Source organism: Podarcis filfolensis (assembly GCF_964270895.1).
Source record: "Podarcis filfolensis genome assembly, chromosome: 5".
Taxonomy (NCBI): Eukaryota; Metazoa; Chordata; class Lepidosauria; order Squamata; family Lacertidae; genus Podarcis; species Podarcis filfolensis.
In genome coordinates, this window is record NC_139608.1 from 86,488,219 (window position 1) to 86,512,021 (window position 23,803).

At 51.2% G+C, this 23,803-nt stretch overlaps 1 protein-coding gene and 1 long non-coding RNA gene across 3 annotated transcripts in view; one reads left to right on the forward strand and one right to left on the reverse strand.

The window, feature by feature from the left end:
• Positions 1-5,215, reverse strand: part of PAX2 (paired box 2) — a 153,959-nt gene extending 148,744 nt beyond the window's left edge. For both annotated transcript variants that reach the window (XM_083615743.1, XM_083615754.1), the window contains exon 1: positions 5,096-5,215. In XM_083615743.1, the coding sequence (XP_083471869.1) occupies positions 5,096-5,123 (28 nt within the window). In that variant the 5' untranslated portion in view covers positions 5,124-5,215. The remainder of the gene's footprint in view (positions 1-5,095) is intronic.
• On the forward strand, positions 321-21,973 carry LOC310763620. The gene is made up of 3 exons (XR_014548727.1): positions 321-1,116; positions 2,270-2,421; positions 21,146-21,973. It is a non-coding gene; the product is annotated as an uncharacterized lncRNA (long non-coding RNA).
• Positions 21,974-23,803: the final 1,830 nt, after the last annotated feature.

Sequence of the window (23,803 nt, forward strand, 5' to 3'; positions counted from 1 at the left end):
CAGGGATCGGGAGGAATCGGGAGGAGGAAGGGTGAGGGGAATTATTGAACGAGAGTCCCCGAAAGGGACAAATTAAGGGGAGGGGGAGGGGGAAAGGAAGAGGAGAACGAGGCGAACGAACGAACAGGGAAAAAACCACACACACAAACCCAAATACCTCTCTGTGCAATTAAACAAATGCAAGATTTTAAAGTTATCTGAGACCATAGTCCAATAAAAGTATAGCCGCTTCGGGAACCTTTTGGCTGGAGGAGCAGATCTAAATCCAAGATCAAAATTAATAATAACAATAAATGAAATGGTGTAAAAAGAAAGGGGGGGGAGGAGAGGAGAAACTGAACATTTAAGGGCAACATTAAATAGGGCATATGAGAATTGCGAACGGCTCCAAAAGCTGAGCAGCCAAACCTTCTTAGAAAGAGCTCCTTTCCTTGTTCCGAACAAACACCCCCCAAAGACCCCAGCCCAAAGCGATGCGAAGGGAGCCCCAGGTGAGCAGCAGGGAGGAAAGGGAGCCTTGCGGGACGCAGGGAAGGGAGGAGACACTCGGGTTCCTCCGCTCCACGTTCAGCCGGCACCGGCTGGGAAAAGGATGGGCTCGTGGGGGAGGTCCATGCTGCAACGAAGGGGCCAGAGAGGCAGGAGCAAAAGGGACTCCCCAGTCTTTGAACTGCGGCCTGGCCGGGGCTCTCCAGCATCGCCTCTCTTCCCAGCCCACCCAAGCTGCCTCCCCGATTTCTCCGTCCCCGAGCTTTGCAAAGACGCCTCTCCCTAACCCACCCCTCACCGCTGGCCAGTCTTTCCTCTGCGTGTGATCCTGACCTAATGGATTTCGCTGCAGCCCTTTCCACGCGGCGGCGGCGAAGTTCAGGATTTCCTCTCTGCAAACTTTTCTCAGTATAGCCGCCCTTGGATGCTGCTGAGGTGGTTAGTTAATTTTGGACACACTTTTCCCTTAGAGAGAGAAAGAGAGAGAATAAACCTCCAACGATTTCTCTCTGCCCAACACCCCAACAAACTTCGGCATAGATCTCCAACTTTTCAGAAGATCGCGCGTCGTCTTCTGCTCAGAAGCAGCTCGTGGCACCTGCGCTAATCTTTCGCGTACATTTTCAGGTAAGACGGCGGTAGTTCGTGGGGAGGAAGCGGAGAAAAGTCCCGAATGGATTATAATTTCTGGAGTCCTGGTGCTGCTCTAACTTTCAGGGCATAATCCAGTCAAAATGTGCGTGTATTTCACAGGCGGAGGGATGGGTGGAGGGGGAGCGACCGAGGGGCCCACGACAGCTCACCTTTTGCCCCACCAGGCAAGAGCCCCAACCGACAAGAAGGGCTGCAACAGCCTTTCGCGATAGGCCAAGCCATCCTTTTGAATATATTAGTTAATAAAACGGATTAGCAGAGCTCCGGGGCGCCTGCCTGCCCTCCTCGCGCGCGCGTGTGTCTCTGTGTGGGGTTCAGAAAAGGACAAAGGAGAGGTATTTTAATATATACATATATATATATAATAAATATATATAGCAGTATATGTAGGAGTTTTCTTCTGGGCCTAGGTGATAATGGTAACACTGCGCTAAAGCTCGAGGGGAACCAGCAGAGCAATCACGGCTTTGAGGGGTGGAAATCTCGTTTACCCCACTTCTAAAATGGGCAGGATTTTTAAAAGGGGAGAGGACAGAGGCTCCAGCTCAAGAGCTCTAGCAAAGTCTGCTTTCCACATCGTGGAATCGGGTTCCTTCTTGCCTCTGCTGTCTCCGCATAGGGGACCGCGGACACCCCCCGCCACACAAACACCGCAGGACCGGGAAGGCCCCGCAAACCCACCGGGGCTGGCGTTTTTACGCGAAGGCTTACGCGGCACTTTGCTCGTCCCCAAACCCGGGGGAAGAAGCAGAGTTTCTGTTCGGTTAATTTCACTGCGCTCTGCAGCTCCCCCCCCCATACAAAAAAAATATTCCATTTTTCATCCCTAAAGGAGCCGGAGTGGGGGGGGGGAGTTCCCCAGACGTCAGTCTTTGCCTCCTTGCCATGCTTTCTAGGGCAAATTGCAGGGAGTTTGGAGAGGTGGGGAACGGCGCGGTGGGTTGGGTTGGGGGTTAAAGCGAGGAAGAAGAGAACTAGCAAGCTGCAAAGGTTGCTGTTGCGATTTGCTGTTTTTTTTGGGTTCTGATTTAGCAAAGCTACCCAAGCCAGAGTCCTCGCCCGGCTGCTTTCTAAAAGGGACCAGCGGGGCGACAGGAGGGATTTCTGTCTCTCTCTCTCTTCCTAGCTCTCAGTCCTGGTTCGTGAGAAACAAAGCAAAGCCTAGGAAAACGGATGGTGCTCTAGCTGCGGGAAGGGAGAGCAAGGACGGCGAAAAGGCCTAAGAGGGACCTACCGGGCCGGCTCGGCTGGTGGAGGAAGCCTTTCCCCGGAAGAAGGGTAGGTATTAGGGATGGGTGGGGTGAGAGGGGGATCCGGAGGGCGGGCGGGCAGTCGGTGACCACCTGACCACCCCTTCCCTAAAGTCTGCGACCCCTCTTGGGAGAAGGTCTCACTAAAATCCGTGGGAGGGGGCGGGCGGCCTTGGGATGGACGGAATCCCTGCCTTCGGGTGGAACAGAGAATGCCATTTCCAAAGAGTGTGTGTGTGTAAGGGGAATACACGTGTTTGCACGCGCGCGCACCTCGAGATTGCCTAGATGTGCACCTTAGACGCCATTGTTTTAGGCCAGTTTGTTAGGGTTCCTCCGCCACCTCCCCTCCCTGCGTGGTACTTGGCCCATTAATTAAGCCGATATTCGGATTTAGGCAGATTTTTGTGTGTGCAACCAGTACGGAATTGAATGGCTTCGCAGACTGATCCCGAACGGAAGTTCCCATCCCCTTCCGTGGGCTTTTACTTCCGAGCAAGTGTGTAAATTCATTACTGTGATTAATTCTGCCACTCTTTTCAAAAAGGCAGCTCCGCTGTGTAGTGTGGAAGGGGATATCGAGGCCTCACAACCCACCCGCTACATGCTGGTTCAAACCCCATGGATTACCCTAAAAGTGGCATACGAAAACAGCGGGCTTAGGAGCCAGTGGAACATTAGAACCAACGTGGTTGTTTAGGAATTTGGGAAGAAGGAGTTGTGGCCAATAATAGGATACGAAGTGGTCTCTCTGGATAAACCGGAAGGAAGAGGGAGGGTAGGGGAGAGAGATAGAACCCCAGTTTGCACCAGTGTTTCCCAGTTTCACACTGCTGTTGTTGCTTGTTGCTTTGACTCTGCCACAGAACTGCCTCATATTGTGTTTAATTTTGCAACTGTCTGGCGGAGAAGTTGTGGCAGGCTCTGATTCTGCAAGTTTGAACTTCAGGAAGGAGTAAGAACGGGGGCGGGGGGGGGGGAGAGAGAGAGATAGGAGGAGATTTCGAGCAGCCTGATCCCATTAGCTCCGTCCTTGGGTTGCAAATTTATACGGTCTAGGAGGTGAACAGATGGACTATCAATTTAATTCCATCTTCAACACCATCAGAGATTGATTTTCTACTCGCTTTTAATTTTGCTATAATTAATTAGATCATTACAACTGTTTTCTATTGATCTTCCTATTTAAACCTCAGATGCAAAGGGACTTGGGCAGATCTTTTAGAGACACAGAAGGGAAATGGAACAGAGGGGACTTCGAACGGGGGGAGGGAAGGGAGAAGAGGGATTTTCTACCGAGAATCATTGCGTGGGAGACTGGAAAATTGGCTGGGCCTTCTCTCCTAGGTGGCAGGTGTGAAACACACGATTAATACACAGCAGTACACTTAACGCGTATTAAGTGTTTGATGTGTTCCTGACTTTATTTGATCAGTGATCATGCATCCTAAGGCCCTCATCGAACCAGAAAAGTTCATTCATTTTGAGGTTCCCCTACAAATCGCCTCCTTCGCAAACTCACATGCCATCAGTTATAGATTCCCTAACGCATATTGCATGTTTTAATTGAATGCATTTCATCTTCCTTATATTGCCGGATATGTTTACAGAATCTCTCTCTATTGAAGTGCTTCCTAGATTTAGAGAAACTTCGTTAGAATAACTAGCGAAAATAGACCTTTTTCTTTTAAAAGACTCCTGGTTTGTTTTCTTTTAAAAGACTCAGTTGGTTTGGTTCTATTGAGTCCAGCCAGGACTTCAATGGCCCAGCAGCAGAGACTCCTGCCCCCCCACCTCACTCATAATTAGTCAATAAGCCTTGAAGCCTCTCTGTGCCAGCTATTGCGGCACCAGGAGCCCAGATTGTGAGCCCAGGCAGGGATCAGACTGAAGCAGCATTTGGAGATCGGTTTGTGAACCCTCAACCCATCCCCAAGGCACAGAAAGCTCTTCAAAGATTTAATCCGGGTGTACACGTGGCAGCTATAGGGTGAGCTCCTCAGTTTCCAAAGCTCTTCTCACTTAGCCCCCACCGCCACCCCCACTCTTGCACCATAAGGGGACGCCCTGCGCTCTCCGGACAGCTAGATCCACAACGGAGGAAGCGAAAGCCCCTGCGCGGGACATTAACCGGAGTAGAGCACCATAAATTAGTTTGTAGTTTGCTGTTTGGCAGACCCGGCGCACAGGCTAGGCGACCACAGCAAGAGTGGGGCCAGTTTGCCCCAAATCCAAAACCTTCGACACTGGCTTAAATTTCCCCATTTGACACCAAAACTTTATTCCTTCCTTTCAAACGGAGCGCACGCCAATTTCAGCTGGGAGGGAAGTCGTGATAAGCACCAGGAGGTTAATTGGAGAAGAGCGGCGCCACAGGGAACCAACCAGGGAAGCGGAAGTTTCCAAAGGACCATTTCATTGGGTAAAAGTCCTGATTGCACTCGGGGGCCGCCGAAGGGAAGGCTCCGCAGTACCAGATTTCAGACGCGGCTCGCCGCACACCTGTAGGCTCCCTGGAGCCAAGCAAGTCTCTCTATATCTGATGGCGGGGGGCGGGTTCCTTCCCCTGCTGCTGACACCGGGGTGCTGGTGTGGTGGGGAAAGATCTCTGCCTACCTGCCTGCCTGCCTGCCTTCTGAATATTCAGCGGGGCCCAGGGGCCCTAGCCAACCGCCTCTTTCCCCCACCCCTCCTTCCTTTACCTGCTCTCCCGCCGGAGCTGTGAGCCATGCCTGCCTTGCCTAATGGTGCGTCTCCCTGCCTGGGCCGCTTGGCTCAGCCCAGCAGATCGGCCGCGGCCTTTTCGCGTTCGCTGCTCCTCTGCCGAGCGCTTCGCTGGGCCGTCTTGCCGGCTACCCCCCCCCCTCCCCGCCACAGCCCCACTTTGGTGATCTGCGAGCAACCACCCAAAGCTAAACGGTTTAGATAACGAGAGAACGAGAAAGGGAGGGAAGGAGAGGAAGAAGGAAAGAGAGGGGGAGGGAGAGGGGCTCCTCTACTCACCCCCCCTTTCCCGGGGAATTAAAAAAAATAATAAATAAACCCCGGAAGAAGGAGATGCCGCTCCACAGATCCTCAGCCAACTTAAAAAAGGAGGGGAGAAAAATTGCCAGCACAAGCACACTTTGTCTCGCGTTCTTAAGATGACAAGAGGCGCTCCTCTCCGCTAGCCCTCGGGGCCCGGTCGCAAGTGGAGAGGGGCGAGGGCATGTACAGAGTGCCTGGGACCCCCAGAGGGTCGTTGCTGAAGCTTGGCGATGGGAACCTCATTTCCCTACCCTACCTATTATTATTATTATTATTATTATTATTATTATTATTATTATTATTATTATTATTTTACCCTGCCCACCTGGCTTCCATCACATATAAAAACATAATAAAACATTACAAATTTCCCGATACAGGGCTGCCTTCAAAGACCGTCTGGCTAACAGGCACCCCCTTTGGGTAGCCTCACCAGATATCCCTTAGGATCACTGGGGAAGAGTGGGGGATGGGGAACTTGTGGGTCATCCAACCCAGCCCTCCTGCTCCGTTCAGGAAATCCAGAGTTGGAGAACCGCCCTTCGTGTCCTCCTCACCCCCTCTCCCCGCGCGCAAAGAAACCCTGTTACCCAGCTTCTGCTTGGAAAACCTCCAAGGAGGGAAAACCCAACGCAAACCCAGCCTTGGGTAATCAAGGCCTTCCCCTCGGTGGTCCAGCAGCTACCTGCGGGATGGTGGCGAGAGAGCGCGCTTCTGGCCGAGGATCGCTGCCAAAATCCTTCGCAAGTCGAAGAGTGGTGAGGCCCAGCTCCAGAGAGTAAGATGCCAACTCACTTTGTCGGCAGCGGAGAGGGCGGGGGCCTGCTGCCATTATTTAAAGATCTCAAGAACCACTTTAAGGGAGGTATGGGCTGTGTGGACACGGCAGCTAGAGCCTTGCCCTGACTCGCTTATAGACCCATTGCTCTCAATGATCAGTCTGAAAAGCTGGCAGCCACAGTCAGCCATCTAAGCTCTCCTCCCTCACCCGAAATGCCAAGATAAATCTAGGTCGGATTCAGACGAGATCTTGAACTCGGGTTCCCCATCCCCGTCGGCAGTGGTGCCAATTTGAATAAAATATGGAGGGGGGGCAGGTAAGCCCCTCTCCGCATAATCGATCACATGACGCGGTGCACGCACACTATTTGAATGGCAATGCCCATCAACTTGGGGCGCAGGGGGAGCGTGGACTCCCCCTCAAAGATTTTATCGGAGGGCGGCGGAAGACCCCTCGGCCCCTAGGAATTGTCGCCTATGTACTTTGGAATCTCGCTAAGGAGAGAGTGTGGCCCGCGGGCGTAGCCAAGGGAGGGGCAGCTGCCCCCTCCCAAATCAATAAAAATCCATAAATATACATAGCTAGCTGAGGTTCTGCATCCCCCCCCCAACAAAAGGCCCGCCCCGCCTGACAAAAAGCCTGGCTACGCCCATGGCGTGGCCCCCTTCGAGCCCCTGAGATCCTCCCTCCTTGCGGTCTCTTGGCCGGTCAGCTTGTTTGTTGGACAAATCCTGTCTCTTCCTTCCGCAGTTCAGGATTGCGAGAGCAGGCGCGGCGGCGGCAGCAGATGCGCCTGGGAGCCCATTCTTCCTCGCCTTTCCCCCCTCCGCCTCCCCGCCCCCCATTGATTGAAAGTCTCTCAACTCCAACAAGGTACCCTAGGAAAAATGAACCATTCGCTCATCGATTCTTCATTAAAATTACATTTCTGCATTTGCTAAATTGGTTTTAAAATGCTTCCCCTGTTATTATGGTCTTGTCAAAACCGACGCCGGCCTGGACAAACAGTGTTTTAAAAGCCTGGGGGGGTTCTTCCCGGAACTAAGAGGGGTGGGGGCCAGGGGGCCAAATTTGGGGGGGCCGAGGAGGTGGGGGGGACACCGAAGGGAAAGAGGTCGAGAAGACACCTCCAGTGCCACCATCCACCAACAAGCCAAGTTGGGGGGGGGCGGAATTTGCATCGAGTGGGGAGACGGGACGCAAACGTGGAATATAGCCGAACCGCTTTGTTAATAATTGTAGGAATGTCCGTTTGTTGAGTGACCCATCGCCAAAGGAACTTTCAAACAAGCGCAGGCATGAGCTTGCCTCCTGACAGTGGTGATCTTCTCCCCTGGTTCTCCCCCCCCCTCCGAGTCTGTGGGCGCATCTCTGCCAGGGAGAGGATTGGCAATATAAACACCACCCCCTTCCTCCCCGAGAGAGGTCCATGGAGTCCACAGCTAAGCGCCCAAGCCCATCTCGGAGCACACACACCCCGCCACTGCAGCGTGTCCCCCTCCCCATCTGCCACTCTCACTGGCGTTTTATATGTGGGGAGAAAGAACCCTGGCAGGGACAATTGGGTGGGTGGGTGGGTGGGTGGGTTGGTGGGGGGAGCGCTGCCTCTCGAAGCTGCTGTCTCTGGCGAAGAGCAGAGGAGCAGAAACGTCTTCCTGATGTGTTTATCCCCTAATCAGTTCATTAGTTATAAACAACATGACATTAGAAGTTAGGAAGCATTTGATATTAATTTTTATTTAACTAGTTGATGTTTAATCCGTCACGCCAGGCTGCCTAGGAGTTAGAGGGAGAGAGGGAGAGAGAGAGAGAGGGAGAACTGCCTGACACCAGCCAGTTAGACTTAGAACTTCATATGCCTCCGTCGTGGTCTGGGGGGGGGGCGCAAAAAAGAAGGAGCGGGTCGAAGGAAAGAGGAAGGGGGAGGAGAAAGGGCGCAGAGGGAAACAGAAAGAAAGAGGCAAGGGGGGGGCGAGAAAGGAAGGCTAGAAACTGAAATAGAGGACACCCCCAAAAAAAACAAAAGACTGAAAGAGGAAGAGGAGAAGCAGATGACGTGTAGGGCACCACCACGATGGGATTCGTGGAAAGAGGTTGGGGAGGCTTTGCGTCCCATCCTAAGAAGGACAACCTCTCCAACTTCTGCGCCACCCTACAGCCTATGCAGGCTTATTCTGAAGTGGCAAGGAAATACCCACACAACCCAGTTAAACCAAGCGGGGCTCGCTTAGGATCGACCTGCGCGGTTCTGAACCCCATCCACAACGCGATTCATTTCAGCCGTCTTGGTTTTCAGCAGGATTTCTCCAGCTCCGACCTCGGTCTGCGCAACTCTGTTGTGGATCGGCCCCTTTGGAGAACTTGGATTCTCCCAGAAAGCCAAGGTCGCGGGAGCGCTGCGCGGCTTGGGTGGCTGCTTTGCCAAGCTCACTGAGCAGCGCCAACGCAGCGCCATCCCTCGTTCAGAGTCGCCGCTTGGAATTAATCCTGCGTGGGCTGCAGGAGCAAAGCACCTCGAAAGAGGTGGGTTATTTTGCTGGCTGACATCCCGCTCCTTCTGCGTTTCAGGCAGTGCCTGTAACGGATCCTATAAGCACCAGGTAGTGCGCACCCCTTCATTGCCCAGTGACCAAAAAATTGCCTTGCCCGGGATCAGCCGGAGAAATAAAGCCAAGCAGGCAAAGGAGCGCCCCTGCTTCGGGAGATGGAATAAAAAGCGTCCGGCGTCGGGTGTGAGCGCAGGAGAAACCATCCAACTTCCTGGAGACTTCCAGGGGAGCCAATACTAGTCTTCATTATACAAATAGGAACTAACCCCACTCCCACCCATCATACACACGACATTCTTATAATTTCAACTGCAACGACGAAGTATAAAATTACTCCTCTTAATTGAAATGTTTAAACTTTTAAAAACATATGGATAAGATAGATATAGACGCAGAATGTCATTTTGGGTTGGTTTCCTGCGCGTTTTTGCACAGACGCATCTCTCCGGGGACCTCTTGCGATGCATCTCTCACCGCCCCCTCTGCTCAACATAAAACATCGGCGATCTCTTTGAAATATATATCTGCTATTAATCACTCGCCCCATCTATCTGCAGTGTAAAGGAAATAGCTCGCATTCCCAAGAAAATTGCCCGTTGTGCCTCGGTTAATAGTTAACTCCGGAGGAGAAAAGTTCCCAGGGAAATGAGGAACGCGAGAGTAAGGGGGGCGGGGAATGAAAAGGTGAGCAGGCAACGTCACTCCTTTAAAAAAATGGGGTTTGATCCGCCATAGACACCCCCGTCTTTTTCCTCTTTCTGGGGGGAATCCGGGTCGATTTCCAACTTGTAACCCACAAGTCCCGAAAAGGGGACTATTGCGCGAGGTGTGGTTGGACGGGGGTACTGTCCCACCGGGTAATGCAGGGAGGTAAACATGGAGAGGGGGCGCGGAGGGGGCGAAGTGAAGTCGGAGCAACAAGCCTGCTAGCCCGATCCGCAAACCATTTAGGCCGGAGTGGAAAGGAGGCGCCTGGGGTCCACGCGCGCGGGCCAGCCTCAGGCAGACAACCCAATAACGGGCCAGGACCGGGAGTGCTTGGGCTACTAGCCCCCTTTGTTGGATGGAGGCCTCGAGCGCTCCCCCGAGGCGGATTAGAGAACCTCCTGGAGCAGTCAGGATTAGTTTAGAACCGCTTTTCTCGCCATCTCGGTGAAAAACCGGATCATCAAGGGTGGGGCTAAGAGGCGGAGTGGAATGGTTGTGAGCGGCCACATTCAGGCTCGCTCTCTAGCGCGGTTAGAGTAGCACTCGGAGAGGGTGGTGTAGATATACTGAGGGATGGAAGGTTTGAAACGCACTGGGAAATCGGACTATACTTAAATTGTCTCACATGCCTGCGCACCGGCGCGCCTGCCCGCGCTTTGCACCCCCAGAGGCTCTCTGCCTGGAGCCCGCCTTCTCGGTTCAGTGGAGAGGCGCTGGGCGAGAGGGTCTTTTCCGCGGTGGCGCCCTGTCTCCCAAAATCTCCTTTTCCGCCCATTTGATTTTCCCGTGCTTATATATATATATATATATATATATATATATATATATATATATATCCGTTGAATTCGGGTTCGAGTGAGCTGTCTGAGTGCTTTTTAGCGCCGCTTTATAATTATCTTATTCTTATCCTGTCGCATTTGCTGTTTTCAAAATTTTGGTCGGTTTTTGAGAGCGTTTTGCTGAAATGAAAACTCTGAATAAGAGCCAGCGCAGAGCTAATAAAGTTAAGCAAAAAAAGCAAATATGAGGATGTATCCCACCCGGTAGTCATGATCCGGTTTCGGGACCAGGCGAGGAAGGAAAACCTCAAGGATCCTGCACTGCAGGGGGTTGGACTAGATGATCCTCAGGATCTCTTCCAATTTAACAATTCTATGGTGATGATCTGGTTCCCGCACATTTGAGAACTGCGTCAATTTCCAGCGCTCCCTGGTCTTCCTTCTTCCCTTCCTGAGCCGCCGCGATCTAAACGTGTGTTCAGAAGTGGCGCTCAAGACACGGGCTTAGCTGCATTTGTGAGCACGTGTGAACCCCACCTGGGCGCGCGCGAGAGCCTATCCGCCACAACACTGATAGTAGCCGATGTTGGTTCGCCAACCCCCCAGCTCACCTGTCCGCCACCCAGAGTCGCTCCACAACTTTCTCCTCTGGCTTGGAGAGGGAGGAAGCAGCGCTTTCTTGGCCAGTCGTCGGGAGACGGGGCAAGCGCAGCTAGCCCCATCCTTTACCCGTTTATTGGGGAGTAAGACCCCCTACTCCGTTTTGTGGGACTTGCCCCCAGGCCAAGCGTGCAGAGGGCTGTAGCCTCAAGCCCGATTCTTAATCCGCGGGAGTGGAAAAAGGAAAGCTGGTATTCTTTAGGGAGTTTATTAAAGTGTTTATATTTCACTAAATAAAACAGAGAAGCAAGCAAGAAAGGGCGAGAGTTGCATCCTGAGCAACTTGAATTCAAAGCCCGCCTTTTAAGGCGCCTGCCTCGATTCCCCGACTGGCGGGTGCTCTCTGGATGCCAGAGTCGGAGAGAGCCGTGGGTTTGGCAGATGGTCCCGTTGACCAGAAAGGAAACGGAGAGAGAGAGAGAGAGAGAGAGAGAGAGAGAGAGAGAAAGAGAAAGAAGGGGCTTGCTCGACAGCAGGCAGGAAGATGACGACGGCAACTTAACAAACATTAACCAAACTTTTTTAAAGCGCAAGTCTGTAACCACGAATGAGAAAACCAGAGGGCTCGTGGGTTGCCAAAAGGGAGAGAGATAAAGGCTTCGGTTCCATTTCCCGTTCTTGTTTCTTTCTTCGCGTCGCCACCGGGACTTGAAAATCACCATTATTCTTGTTCTTCCACAGAATTTATAGTGTGAAGAAGACAAGAGCGCTTCACGGTCCTTAGGAGAACCTTGCGCGACAGGTCACTGGTAACAGCAGATTTTAAGAGGGGTCGGTGGGCAGAAAACCAGCTGACCCTTCAAGGGAGACCCTTGACTTGGCTAGGAAAGCTCTGGAGGGACTGAGTTGTGGTGGGTGACAAATCGGAGCTGCCCCCCTCTTCCAGGGAAAGGGGATCCCGTTCTGGCAGCCGCCTTTCTTACTGCCTTCCTGCACGACGCAGGCGGTTTCCCCCAAATAAATTCTCTCTACTGGAGAGAAATGGTCAGTCAAATTAAAAGACCATCCCAGGCAATCGGCATTGAAAAGGATTTATGCGCCTTGCAATCCTGAACATGTCTCCTCCTTAATAGTAAATCCCACCGAGTCCAACGGGACTTAAGTTACTTGGGACTGCAGTCTTAATCTGCCAATGATTACCGTAATTCTCGGCACACTTACTTTGGAGTAAATCTAACTGAACCTTATTGGAACTCAGTAAACCTGTGGCGTTGTCAAAACTATTATTTTTATTTTTATTATTTGTATGACACCCTATGTCCGCAAGTCTCAGAGAGGTTACAACATAAAAACACAATATGAAAACACAAAACACATAGTAAAGACAACCCCCCCCCAACAATGCTCTTCTCAGATTAACATACCCAATCAAACACGTTTTATGTGATTGTATTTTTATTGATATGCTATTTCTTGGGGGGCATGGCTCACTCAAGGTGCTTCACAATATCATAAAAGCACCACAAGTTTGTGTGTGTGTGTGTGTGTGTGTGTGTATGCACACACAAAAAACCAAATCTGAAAAAGGCAGCAACAGTAGCAATAATTTAAGAGACCAATTGGACAAGAAAAAGCTATAGTTAGGAAAAGGCGCGTTTTAATTTAATACTTTAAAAGGTGGCGTATTTTTTTTAACTATTCGAAAATCTGCAACACAGCGGTCATCTGCGCCCCGAAAGCAGAGCGCTCCATAGTCTAGGGGCCCACCACGAAAAGGGACCTGACTCTTGCCAGTTGCAGTCTCAATGCCCGGGCAGGTTGTAAACGTGGAATCCTTGAAATCAAGTTAAAACTTATCCGTCTCAATTTTAGATTTAACATTTAACTCAAATCCAACTCTTCTCTAGGTTTTCAACTTTCTGAACTTCTAAAAAAAAAAGGACAGAGCACCTCAGGATGGCAGCAAAGCTGTGTAAAAGTGAAGGCGGCTTAGAACAGTTCTGGGTGTGTACTGGAACTGGAATTGTGTTAGCACCACTGTGACTTCCCTAAATATGTTTATGTGGACTTATGGCCCAGAGTGTTCAGCAGGAGCAAGAGAACTGAGAATCGTTGGCCTCTATCCGTTTATTCGATTGGCATCGAGCTGCTTCTGTCATATATACCTGCTGCGCGCACAAGCGTTTACACCGTTCCCTCTTGAAAATAACTCTAATATCAATTCCAACAAGAACCTCACTCTCTGCCCCTGTTCCCTGCTCCCATTTCAGAGCCCACAGTGCGGAATAGACTCCTTCCCTCGCCTACAATCAGACCCTCAATATGTGGGGAATAAATATTAGCCTATGAAAGACCTTGAGGTGTGCTTAGGGGTAGAAGGAACGCGCTGAGAAGTCTTTAAAGAACTTTAAACTCGACTATTCCGGGTGAACTGGGCTGCTGATTCAAAACTTCAGCCTCCAGATAGAAATTATCTTGGGTGGATCTGTGGCCAGGCAATTCGCTCACCCTCGCGTGGTGACACTGGCTCTGGGTGCTTCCGCAAAACGTGGGCGCCCATCACCCGGACTGAAGCCCCTCGGCTCAGGTGCCAGAGCTTCTCCCACGATCTGCTCGCGTGGTCCCCGAGGTGCCGCAGGGTCCGTGCGTGATTTTTCCACGCACCACCACAGTCTCACAGAGCTGTGTTTCCTATCAGCCCGACAGGTCTCCGACTTCTTCCGCTTTGTCCTTTCGCTACTTCTCCCGGACTGAGGTGGTTCTCCTCTCGCATAGGGAGGGGGCTTCCTAGTCGTCGAAGTGGGCAGGGGTCGTATTACTACTTCCACCACTGCCATCGTAGGAGTCTCCTCCTAGTGGTCGAGGTCCCTGTAGCCCCCACCTAGTATTTTTTTTGGGGGGGGCAGGCTTTATGTTAGGGGGCAGAACTGAGTTATCTGCGACGCAATTGGTCAGTTAGTTAAGTACAGTGGTACCTCGGGTTACGGAGGCTTCAGGTTCCAGACTCCGTTAACTCAGAAATAGTACCTCGGGTTAAGAACTTTGTTTCAGGATGAGAACAGAAATCGTGCTCCGGCGGCGCGGCAGCAGCGGGAGGCCCCATTAGCTAAAGTGGTGCTTCAGGTTAAGAACAGTTTCAGGTTAAGAACGGACCTCCGGAACGAACTAAGTTCTTAACCCGAGGTACCACTGTATTTTTATTTACCTGCTTGATTGGGGGGGCAGCTGCCCTCTGCACCCCCTGGCAACGCCCGTGCCCCTATCCACTAAAATGTTTTTTGGGGGGCTGCCCCCAAGTTCATTCAAATGGTGCGCGTGGGCCGTGTCTTGTGAACAATTACGCGGGGCGTAATTACCTGTCCTCTCCAATATTTTATTCAAGTTGGCACCTTTGACTACCGTATATGTTACATGGGCAGAGCTCGTCTTATTATTACTACAGTGGTACCTCAGGTTACATACGCTTCAGGTTACATACGCTTCAGGTTACAGACTCTGCTAACCCAGAAATAGTGCTTCAGGTTAAGAACTTTGCTTCGGGATAAGAACAGAAATCGTGCTCCGGCGGTGCGGCGGCAGCGGGAGGCCCCATTAGCTAAAGTGGTGCTTCAGGTTAAGAACAGTTTCAGGTTAAGAACGGACCTCCGGAACGAATTAAGTACTTAACCCGAGGTACCACTGTAGTATTATTATTTCCCCATCACCACTACGTATGTTTAGATATCGCCCAGCCCTTTCAGAAGTCCTGCTTAGGCTCAAAAATGGTACTTCCTTCTTCCTTCGTGGTTCTGACCTGCGGAGGTTGCGGGGACAGAAGCCACCTCCCTCCTAGCAGCTCTTCTCTTTTCCCTGCTGGGCTTCTGCATCTCGCTCTCTTCTCCCATAGGGCCACTTCAGCCTGAAAGCAGATCTCGCAGAGACGAAGCGCCGTCGGGTTGTTTTCCCTAGAGCCAGTGAGGAGGCGACAGGCGAACCCCCATCCCTCCCTCCACTTCTCGTTCACTTTCTGTCTGGATGTGAGAAAAGGAAACGGACTAGGGATTTCGCCCCCCCAACCGCCCTGCCCCCGGGACACGATCCAGGATACCCTGCTCACTCTGCGCCCCAAATCTCTCTTCCAAGGAGATAGCGCCTCCCCTTTCTCTCCCTTCTCCTCCTGGGCTCCTGCTGGCAGCCGGGCACGAAAGAAACTTAGTTTAGTTCCCTTTCATTTCTAAACGGAGAATTGCTGGGGGTTCATTTGCTCTTATTTATCCTCGCAAATCCTTCCCTTTTCAATCCCAGATTTCTGTATTGGATGGGGACGCGGCGGCATTACGCACCAGCGGGAGGAAATTATTTTGTACACACACACATGGCATGATCTTCCTTCTTGCTTTTTTTATATAGTTCAGGACCTGGCCTTGAAAACGCCTACCTCTCTAACCCTGGCCTAAATTAAAGGGTTGATCTGCTTTTCGACTGGTTCCTAACCCAGCATAAAGGGACAGGGGATGGCTCTCCCTGAAAGTCTCTCTCTCTCTCTGTCTGTCTTCTGGTGGCTTTCCTGGGTTAAAGTAGATCAGGCCGAAATTCATCTGAAAGTCCAGCAACTCCTGCCCTTGAAATCCGTGCGGGATCAGAATTGCTGCTGCTTCCGCCAGGATTATAAAAGACCCTTCTGTTTCCTGGCAAAGGCAGGAGAGGCCAGCTGCAGTTTTAGTGCAGTTTGAAAATCTTCAAGATGTTATTTGAAGCAGGTGCCCACCTTGGGAGAACTGCTAAAGTTTGGCAGAAAAAAGAAACATTGAGTGACTTCACTGGGAGTACCCTCGCTGAAATTAATGGACCTAAGTTAGCAAAGTTCATCAATTTCAATGGGTCTACTCTGAGTAAAATTTAGGTGACTGCCACCCATTGAGTGCATAAATATTGATTCTGCTTCCCCGCCGCTCTCTTCGCTGCTGTTGTCGTGAGATTATTTTGGTCGGGTCAAAATCCGCTTCCTCGCCCCCCAGCCCAGCCCCACATGATGACGATGACTCGGGGGCTGGCAGCAGGATGTATTAGCAACCGAGCTCCCCGCCCCTCTTAACAATTTCTTGCGCGAGTCTGTCTCTCACGAAGTTCAACAGGACTTTTCCCCGAATTAAGTGCGCAGACTTTGTGCGCAAGGGCGCAGCGGATCCGTTCGGTCGATTTGCAAGCAAGGAAACTGAGTCCTCAAGGACAGGAGGCGCGGAGCCTCGCATCCTTCCTCCTCCGAGAGAGGAGGGCTGGAAGGAGCTGTCTGGCCCGCGGGCGACTCGCCAAAGTCCCGCTCAAACCTTTGCGGGGAAGAGAGGATCAGTTGTGGAATCCAGGCCGGGGAGCTGGAGAGGAGGAGGGGGTGGAGGAAGCCTAAACCGCTTCCGGATCCTTTTAAACTCTCCGAGCCAGCTGAAAAGCGCCAGGCGCGCCCAGGGAACCTAACCACGCGCCCCTTCCGGATTGGAAAAGTGAATGTTCCAGGGCTGTAGGAGGAGAATTCTTGGAAGAATCGGAGCGGGGCGGCGGGTTCCTCCTCTCCAACTCTCCAGTCCCGAAAAACGCCCGCACTCAATTATTATTATTATTATTATTATTATTATTAGGGCCAAGTGCTGCTCCAGCACGCCGGTACGTTTATGTAAGAGATGGGTTACCCATTCCTCCTTACAACCCATTCTGAAAACGCGAGAAACCGCTGTCTCCAAGAAAATGCGAGGAAAGGGCCCGGAAAACCCCCTCCGTCCCAGCCCCCGTTTCCTTCCTTTTTTGCGTGTGCAACAAATGGGGGTGGTCCGACTTCGTTTCTGTGGCCAAAACTGGCTGCACGCTCAGTAAAGCCTCGGACAATCCTGTAATCTCAGAGACTGACTCTATAGCAGAAAAGGGGATTAAAAACAATCCGTGCCAAAGTCCCCCTTGTTATTTCAACGCCTGGACGTGCTGCAGACGGGCGATATCCCCCGTTCATTTAGGCCTCGGGCTGAACATAGGAAGCAAGGGCGTCAAGAGAGTCAAGATCAGGTCCGATTTTAGGCTTGTATACTCGGAAGTGCGTCCCCAGCGGGTAGGTGTTAGCCCAATGCCTTTAAGATCAGGCGGTTGGGATTCCACGCCATATGTCTTCATTCAGGTTTGGTACCTGGCTAAAAAGCAGAGACACACACAAACACCACACGATCGCCCGCTTGCATACTAGTCAGCCTCTATGGCTATTTAGCAGCTGTTCTGGGGAGGCGTGCAATGCGCCCTCCATCCACCCTAATATGCCCTCTGGTGAGCAGAGGTGAGCCATCCACTCGCTTGCTTTTTTTGCGTGGAAACCGCCGTGCGCCGTCGTTTCTTGCTCGGCTTTTGCCCTGGTGGAAGTTGCACCTCGACCCATCTTCTTTTCAGGCTTTCCTGACCTTTCACCGACCAAAACTGACTCTAGTTCCCAAGCGGCCGGGCCACAGCCAACCCAAAAAGACTCTTTGCTGTCCGACAGACTGAAGCAGTTCGCGCAGGTACCTTCAGACTACTTGGGAAGGCCCTGTCTTACCACTCCGTCTGTACCTTCCCGATCGACCCTCTTTCCTGTCTAATCCCCATCGCTTCCCTCTCTGACCTGCCTTGTCTTTTCAGACGTTTGCACAGGCGCCTAGTGGTTTGGCGCACAAGAACTCGGAGTCAACGATTCCCCAGCCCCGGCCGCTTCGCCTAAAGTTGGTTGCAAATCCAGAACGACTTTCTCATCGCAGCCCCAGAGTCCCCCGCCCGTTTCCTTTTGAGGACTGTTTCCTTCACAGCCAAGTATTAATTTGGCGGCCCCACGTCGATTCCCCGAAGGCTCCGAGCCTAAGGGCCGCTTGGGAGGAAGTTAAGTCTTACATCACCCAGGAAACACTTCTCTTCCGAAGTCAGCGAGCTTAGAGCGCGGTTGCAAAAGGAGGAAGGCCGGGCGAGGTTTCGCTTGACACCCTGTGCGCGCGCGCACCTGTGCGCGTGGATTCGTGTTGGCCTCGTTCAGTCGTGGTGCGGGCGCAGGAAATAAAAATAAAAAGCGATTGAGTCCCCCCTCCTCCCACCGCATTGCTTTGTCAATCTGGATGCAAACCGGTTTATGCTTCGGATGAGTTGGACATAACCCGAGGTCAATTCGCAGCCAAGCTTGAAGCGCTACTAGTCGGCTGGTTTGGCTTCGCCCGCCGTGTGGTCAGTGGTGGTCTGAAAGGCACAGCGGCGAGCCTCCCCCCCCCCAAAAAAAATCAGGGGTGTTAAATAGGCAGAGGAAGGCAGTCTAGAGAGAAGTCCCAGTTCGCTTTCCCCAGGGCAGATTTGTGCTGCTGAATGGGTTCCCCCCAACTGAAGTCGCCTCCCCCCCCACTCCCGCGTCAGATAGGTATTTTTAAGAATTCGGAGGCGTGTGAACGTTTCCTCCCCATCCTATGGCGGCACCCTCTAAAACCCGTGGCTTTTAAATAAGTTCAAGGGAGGGGGGAAAGTTACGGCTTAATCTGCGCCCTCCCCGTTTCCTTTTTGTTTCAAATGTCCAAACTGAAGCTCCAGAGGCGATTCCGATCCAATAACAGTCTTAGCGCTAGGGATTTACTTCCAGGGGTAAGATGTGTGAGCTCTATTAATAATCATAAAAATCCTGCTAACCCTCTTTTTAAAATTAATAACTCTGTAATTATAATAATTTTATGTGCTTTTTTTATAAGAAGAGGTTAATGTTGTCACAGTGTGGGGACAGGAAGGGGGAAGTCAAGCGCGATACCGCTGCTTAAACTGACACCTTCCTATTTTATTAGGAGACATTATTATTATTAGACATCTGCAGGTAGAGAATTAAAATTAAAATCGCTTTCAACAATTCAATACACTTTTTATCAGCCATCTATCTGAAAATCAGGAACATTCATCATCGGAGGCATTCTCCCTGAAAACAAGAACCCATTCAAATTTTATACAAATTATCATATTTATCATAGTCTGAAAATCTGGAGTAACGTCTCCACAAACTGTCTGCCAACTCCCTGGGGAACTGAATCGCACTTCGGAGCAGCTAAAAGAGATTCTCTCTCCCTCTCTCTCTGTCTCTTCCACCCTCCTCCTCTCTCCCTTAACCCCTTTCCTGATTCCTGATACAGAAACGGGAGATGAAGATGAAGAAGAGGAGGACACGGAAATAATAGTATGGAAAAAATAGATTTCTCTCTCCCTCCGCGCCTCCCCCCCCCCCCGTCACACATATACACAAAGAGGCAGCCACACTTCGCAAGATAAGTAGGTTTCCTCTGACGCAAAGGTTATAGGCGGTCAGGCTGGTACGATGCATGCCTGAATTCGAGGCACTAAGTCCCAGCTTATTGTTTTCGGAACCATTTCCCAGGTGCCAACGTAGCTTACTTTCAAGTAACCGTTTAGTACTGGCCAATATGCTCCCTCTCTAAGCCCATGCGCAGTAGTCAATCCTGGGAACTGAGGGCAAAGTCCTCTCCCATCTCCCGTCTCCAATCACCTTCTTACTTGGGCGACTTGGAATGGGAAGGTGCAACACCCGTAGATCTGCAACAAATTATACAGTTTTCAGATCCATCCCAGCATTTTCTGCGAGGAATCGAGGGGATAAAAGAAGGCTGCTCGCCACATATTTGCAGGCTCTCTCCACGGCCCCTACTCCCCCTGCAACAAGGGGATCATCCATTGAAAGTGAAGCTGGACAATGGGTGGTGTTGCTAAGTTATTATCCCCCGAGTGTGTGTGTGTGTGTGTGAATAACAGTTGAGCAGACTGGATTTTTGGAGAGAGTTTAAGAATAGCATACACCGACCAGGCAAGTCCCTCTCTCGAAGGAAGGGACGGTAGAATTGCACATCACACAATTGCCTTCGTTTTCCACTTTGGAATGACTTGGCAGTCAATCCAGAATACACACATCCTCTTTGCCATCCCATGGCTCGTATGTAGGTCGACACACATGTAGCTAGACCGTGCTCATCTGCGCTGGAAGAGTTCTCTGTAGCTATCCCCATAGCCGAGGCGTCCTGGGACCTCAGTTTGCTACTCCGACTTTGACTGGCAGTGCTTGGGAGAGCGCCAAGTGCGCTACTTTGAACCCACCCATTTAGCCACAAAGGGGCACCAAATGCGGTGAATCTTAGAGGCAGCGACATCAGCCCGCGTCAATGGCAGGACAACTGGAGTCCACACGTTGCCTACTCCCGGTGAAACATACACGCGCTGCAGGCTCCTTCGAGAGCTTCCCTGATGAGCCTCGCAGCCAACCAAGGCGTGTGAGTCCAGAAAGGAAACTCCACGGTCCATCACCAAGTGTAGGGAAAATGTGAACGTGTGAACGGGACTATATACCCGTGCAAACGCGAGCTCATTAAGATGCGCGCAAATCGCGTCTGCTTTCTTCTTGGGCAGGCCCTGGAGAGCAGAAGTCCGCACGCCAGCATCGGACCTCTGCGCACCCCACCCATTTCTCAGGATCACACTTCCAAGAGGCTGACGGAGGAAGAAGGCTCGCTGATTTCTCTGACTTCGTACGATGCACAAAACACACTCCATTCCCTAGTCTTGCCAGCGTTCGGCTGGAACCCAATTTTGGCCTCTCCTGAAGGAGGATTCTGCGCAGGTCCAAAGCCTGCATCTGTTACTAAAGCAACAGAAGCTGATAGACAGTGAGTGATCTGACTTAATAGCCTTTCCCATCCTCTCCCCTCAACATGGTCCGCTCCCTGTTGGAACCAGGATTCTCCTCCCCTCCAGGCCCATCTCCTTTAGCCCCCCAAGTCACCCCAGGCCGGGAAACTGTACTTTTAAAAAAAATGCAAGTGAACGAGAACATGCAGCAAACAGCAGTGTGCAGGGTTGTCTCTTGTAACTTACGCATCCTCTCTAGGCCAAGGGAAAAGGAAATGAGTGGGGCTGGTGATGGAAACTTTCCAGTAGCTTCCCAGTCACCTCTTTATCTCCACCGTAGGAGCCAATTCCTATGTGCTGAGGTCCTTCGCCCCCCTACAAAATATTTGAGGGGACCTGCCGTCCCAAAATTGACTGGCATTTTCATTCAAATAGCGTGTGCGTTGCGTCTTGTGATGGATTATGAGGGGCTGGGCGTGACCTACGGTCCCAATATTTTATTCAAGTTGACATCCCTGATCCCCACAATTTCACGCTACCTTGGGGGCACCTGCGGGTTGTGCGCGTTCCCTCCACGTCACTGTGATGAGAGGCGCGCGTCCCTCTCTACGATGGAGCAAGGTGGGGATTTATAACACAATATTTCTTTCCTTTTCTCTTTTAACAAAGAGTCTCTGGACCTGTGCAGCAGGAACTCTCATACTGCGGCCTTTTTCCACTGGAAAGGCCAGAGAGATCTGCGGAACTCCCTGCCCACTGATGTACTACTTTCACGCCGCTTTGGAAAGCAGTTCTGCTCTCCTCCAGAGCCGCTCTCAGCCTCCTCTTTTGGTTTCAGCCCCAGATGCATGGCGAAGCAATGGATCGGAATCCAGAATTGCAAGACTTTACGGCGCTGCTAAGGAAATCTGCCTGATCTTCGGCGAGAGGGAGGTGTTCGGCCGCAGGGGGAACCTCAGAGCGCTCCAGATTTTTCTGGATTCCGAATGTCCTCGCGACCCTACGCTCCAGAACTCCGCGCCGCCCTCCTTTGATCTGGAACGCTCCCGGCGCCTCCCTGGTCCAAGTTAGAGACCTGCGTTCCATCCTTAGGCGCCGCACCGCGGAGGGAGCCCCACAGCCGAGCGTCTCACCTGGTCTCCTCCCCACTTGCCGGGTGGCCCCTGGACTTCACACCCTTCAGCCAGGAGCAGCGGCGTCCACGTCCCCGCAAAAAAGTAGTTCCAGCACAATGTTTGTTAACTAGGTTATCTAGGCCGTAGAAGATTTTAATGTTGAATTTTATAGCTTTACCACGCTCTACCGTCCTTGTGAATATTGTAATATTGCATTTTTTACAAGTTACTCTTCTGTTAATGTTCCAGCTAGTAACTTTTATAATCCTCCTCAATGAATTTTTTTTGTATTCTTCCGCACCGTTAACCTCAATGGCGGCACCTCAGCCCCTGGCAGGAGGCAGAGAGATGAAATGAATTCCTCTTTAATCAGAAATAATAATAATAATAAAAACACACACAAGGCTCCCTCTGCCTGTTTTATTTCAGCTTCGCTTGGAAACGGGGTGGGGTGGGGGTGGGGCTGAGGAATCCCCCCCAGTTCCCCCCCGGGGGGCTTCAGGGATGGGGAAGAGAGAAAGAAAGAGAATGCGTGGGTGTCTCTCCGTCTCCGTCTATTTCTACGCCCATATTTCTTATGCAGTCTGTTGGCAATGTCTTGGTTGACTGTGAATGGGAGAGAGAGAGAGAGAGAAAGATTTCCCCCATCACTTGAGCACCCTGCTTTGTATCTGCTGGGTGCATGATGAGTCTGCAGGCCCCAATCCTCCCTCCCCATCGAGGTGCCTCTCATTATCCCTTCTGTAAACCACCGGAGGCAGCCTTTTAATGCCTTCCTTGAAGACGGAACTGGCCACTATAGGCTGCAGGCTTTAGTTTAGCTCTCACGTTAAAGATTCGGGGGCAGGTTCTGTAGGGATGTGTAGACACAGCCCGACAAGACGACAAGAATCCGCCGGCAGCATAGGAATCAGTCTGGCTAACCTGATTCAAAAATACACACTCAGACCCGGCTCACACACAAAAACAACTCTCACTACAGCCAACCAGTGACAACCAACCACACCCTAAGCCACCCTCGACCTCTCTCACCACCAAGGAAATACAACAAGTGAATAGTAAGAGAACCCACACAAGCAATGCTGACACAACCCGCACCACTAAGTAGAATAGAAGCACAACCACCCGACCCCACCCTACTCACCATTCCCCTCCCCCTCTTCTTCCTTCCTTCCTTCCTTCCTTCCTTCCTTCCTTCCTTCCTTCCTTTAACTGTTTAAACCAATCCATGAACCAAGAACCTGTACACTGAACATATGTGCACTGAACATAATGAAATATATGTTGTAGATATTTCCCCCCACATTTATTATGCTGTTTTTGTGTTATGCAAATGACATGAGAAAACTTGGCATACAGTGGTACCTCTAGATGTGAACTGGATCCGTTCCAGAGCCTTGTTCACATCTAGAAGCAAACGTAACTAGCGACGGCACATCTGCGCACGCGCGCATCGCATTTTGCCGCTTCTGTGCATGCGCATGACATCATTTTGAGCATCTGTGCATGCGCAAGTGCCGAAACCTGGAAGTAACGCACTCCGTTACTTCCAGGTTGCCGCGGAGCGCAACTCGAACGCGCTCATCCCGAAGCACATTCAACCCGAGGTATGTCTGTACTTGTTTGTACAACATTATTCTTGTTTATAAAACCCAATTAAAAGAAAGAAAGAAACTAGGATATATTTCATATATATTATCCTTCCTTACGTTTGTGAGTTCAGCAGAGTACAACCCTTTGTCAGCAAATATAAAGGAGCTGTTGATAAGCTAGCTTTAGCCTTTTAATGTAAGTAATCCAGGATGCTTTAGTGCAGACTGGATTCCCTGGTATTTTCCCCTTTCCTTCCCTCTAAAACAATAAACATGCAAAACAGTCTTTGTATGAGTAAACATAGATTTACTCACTCAGTTTCACAGTAGTGGTCTTGAGGCAGGCTGAAAATGTACTTTGTAGAATGATCATAGAATTGTAGAGTTGGAAAGGACCCTGAGGATAAAAGGTAAAGGTAAACGACCCCTGGGCGGTTAAGTCCAGTCAAAGGCGTCTATGGGGTTGCGGCGCTCATCTTGCTTTCAAGCCGAGGGAGCCGGTGTTTGTCCTCAGACAGCTTTCTGGGTCATATGTCCAGCCCAGCATGACTAAACCGCTACTGGTGCAACGGGAAACCGTGACGGAAACCAGAGTGCACAGAAATGCCATTTACCTTCCC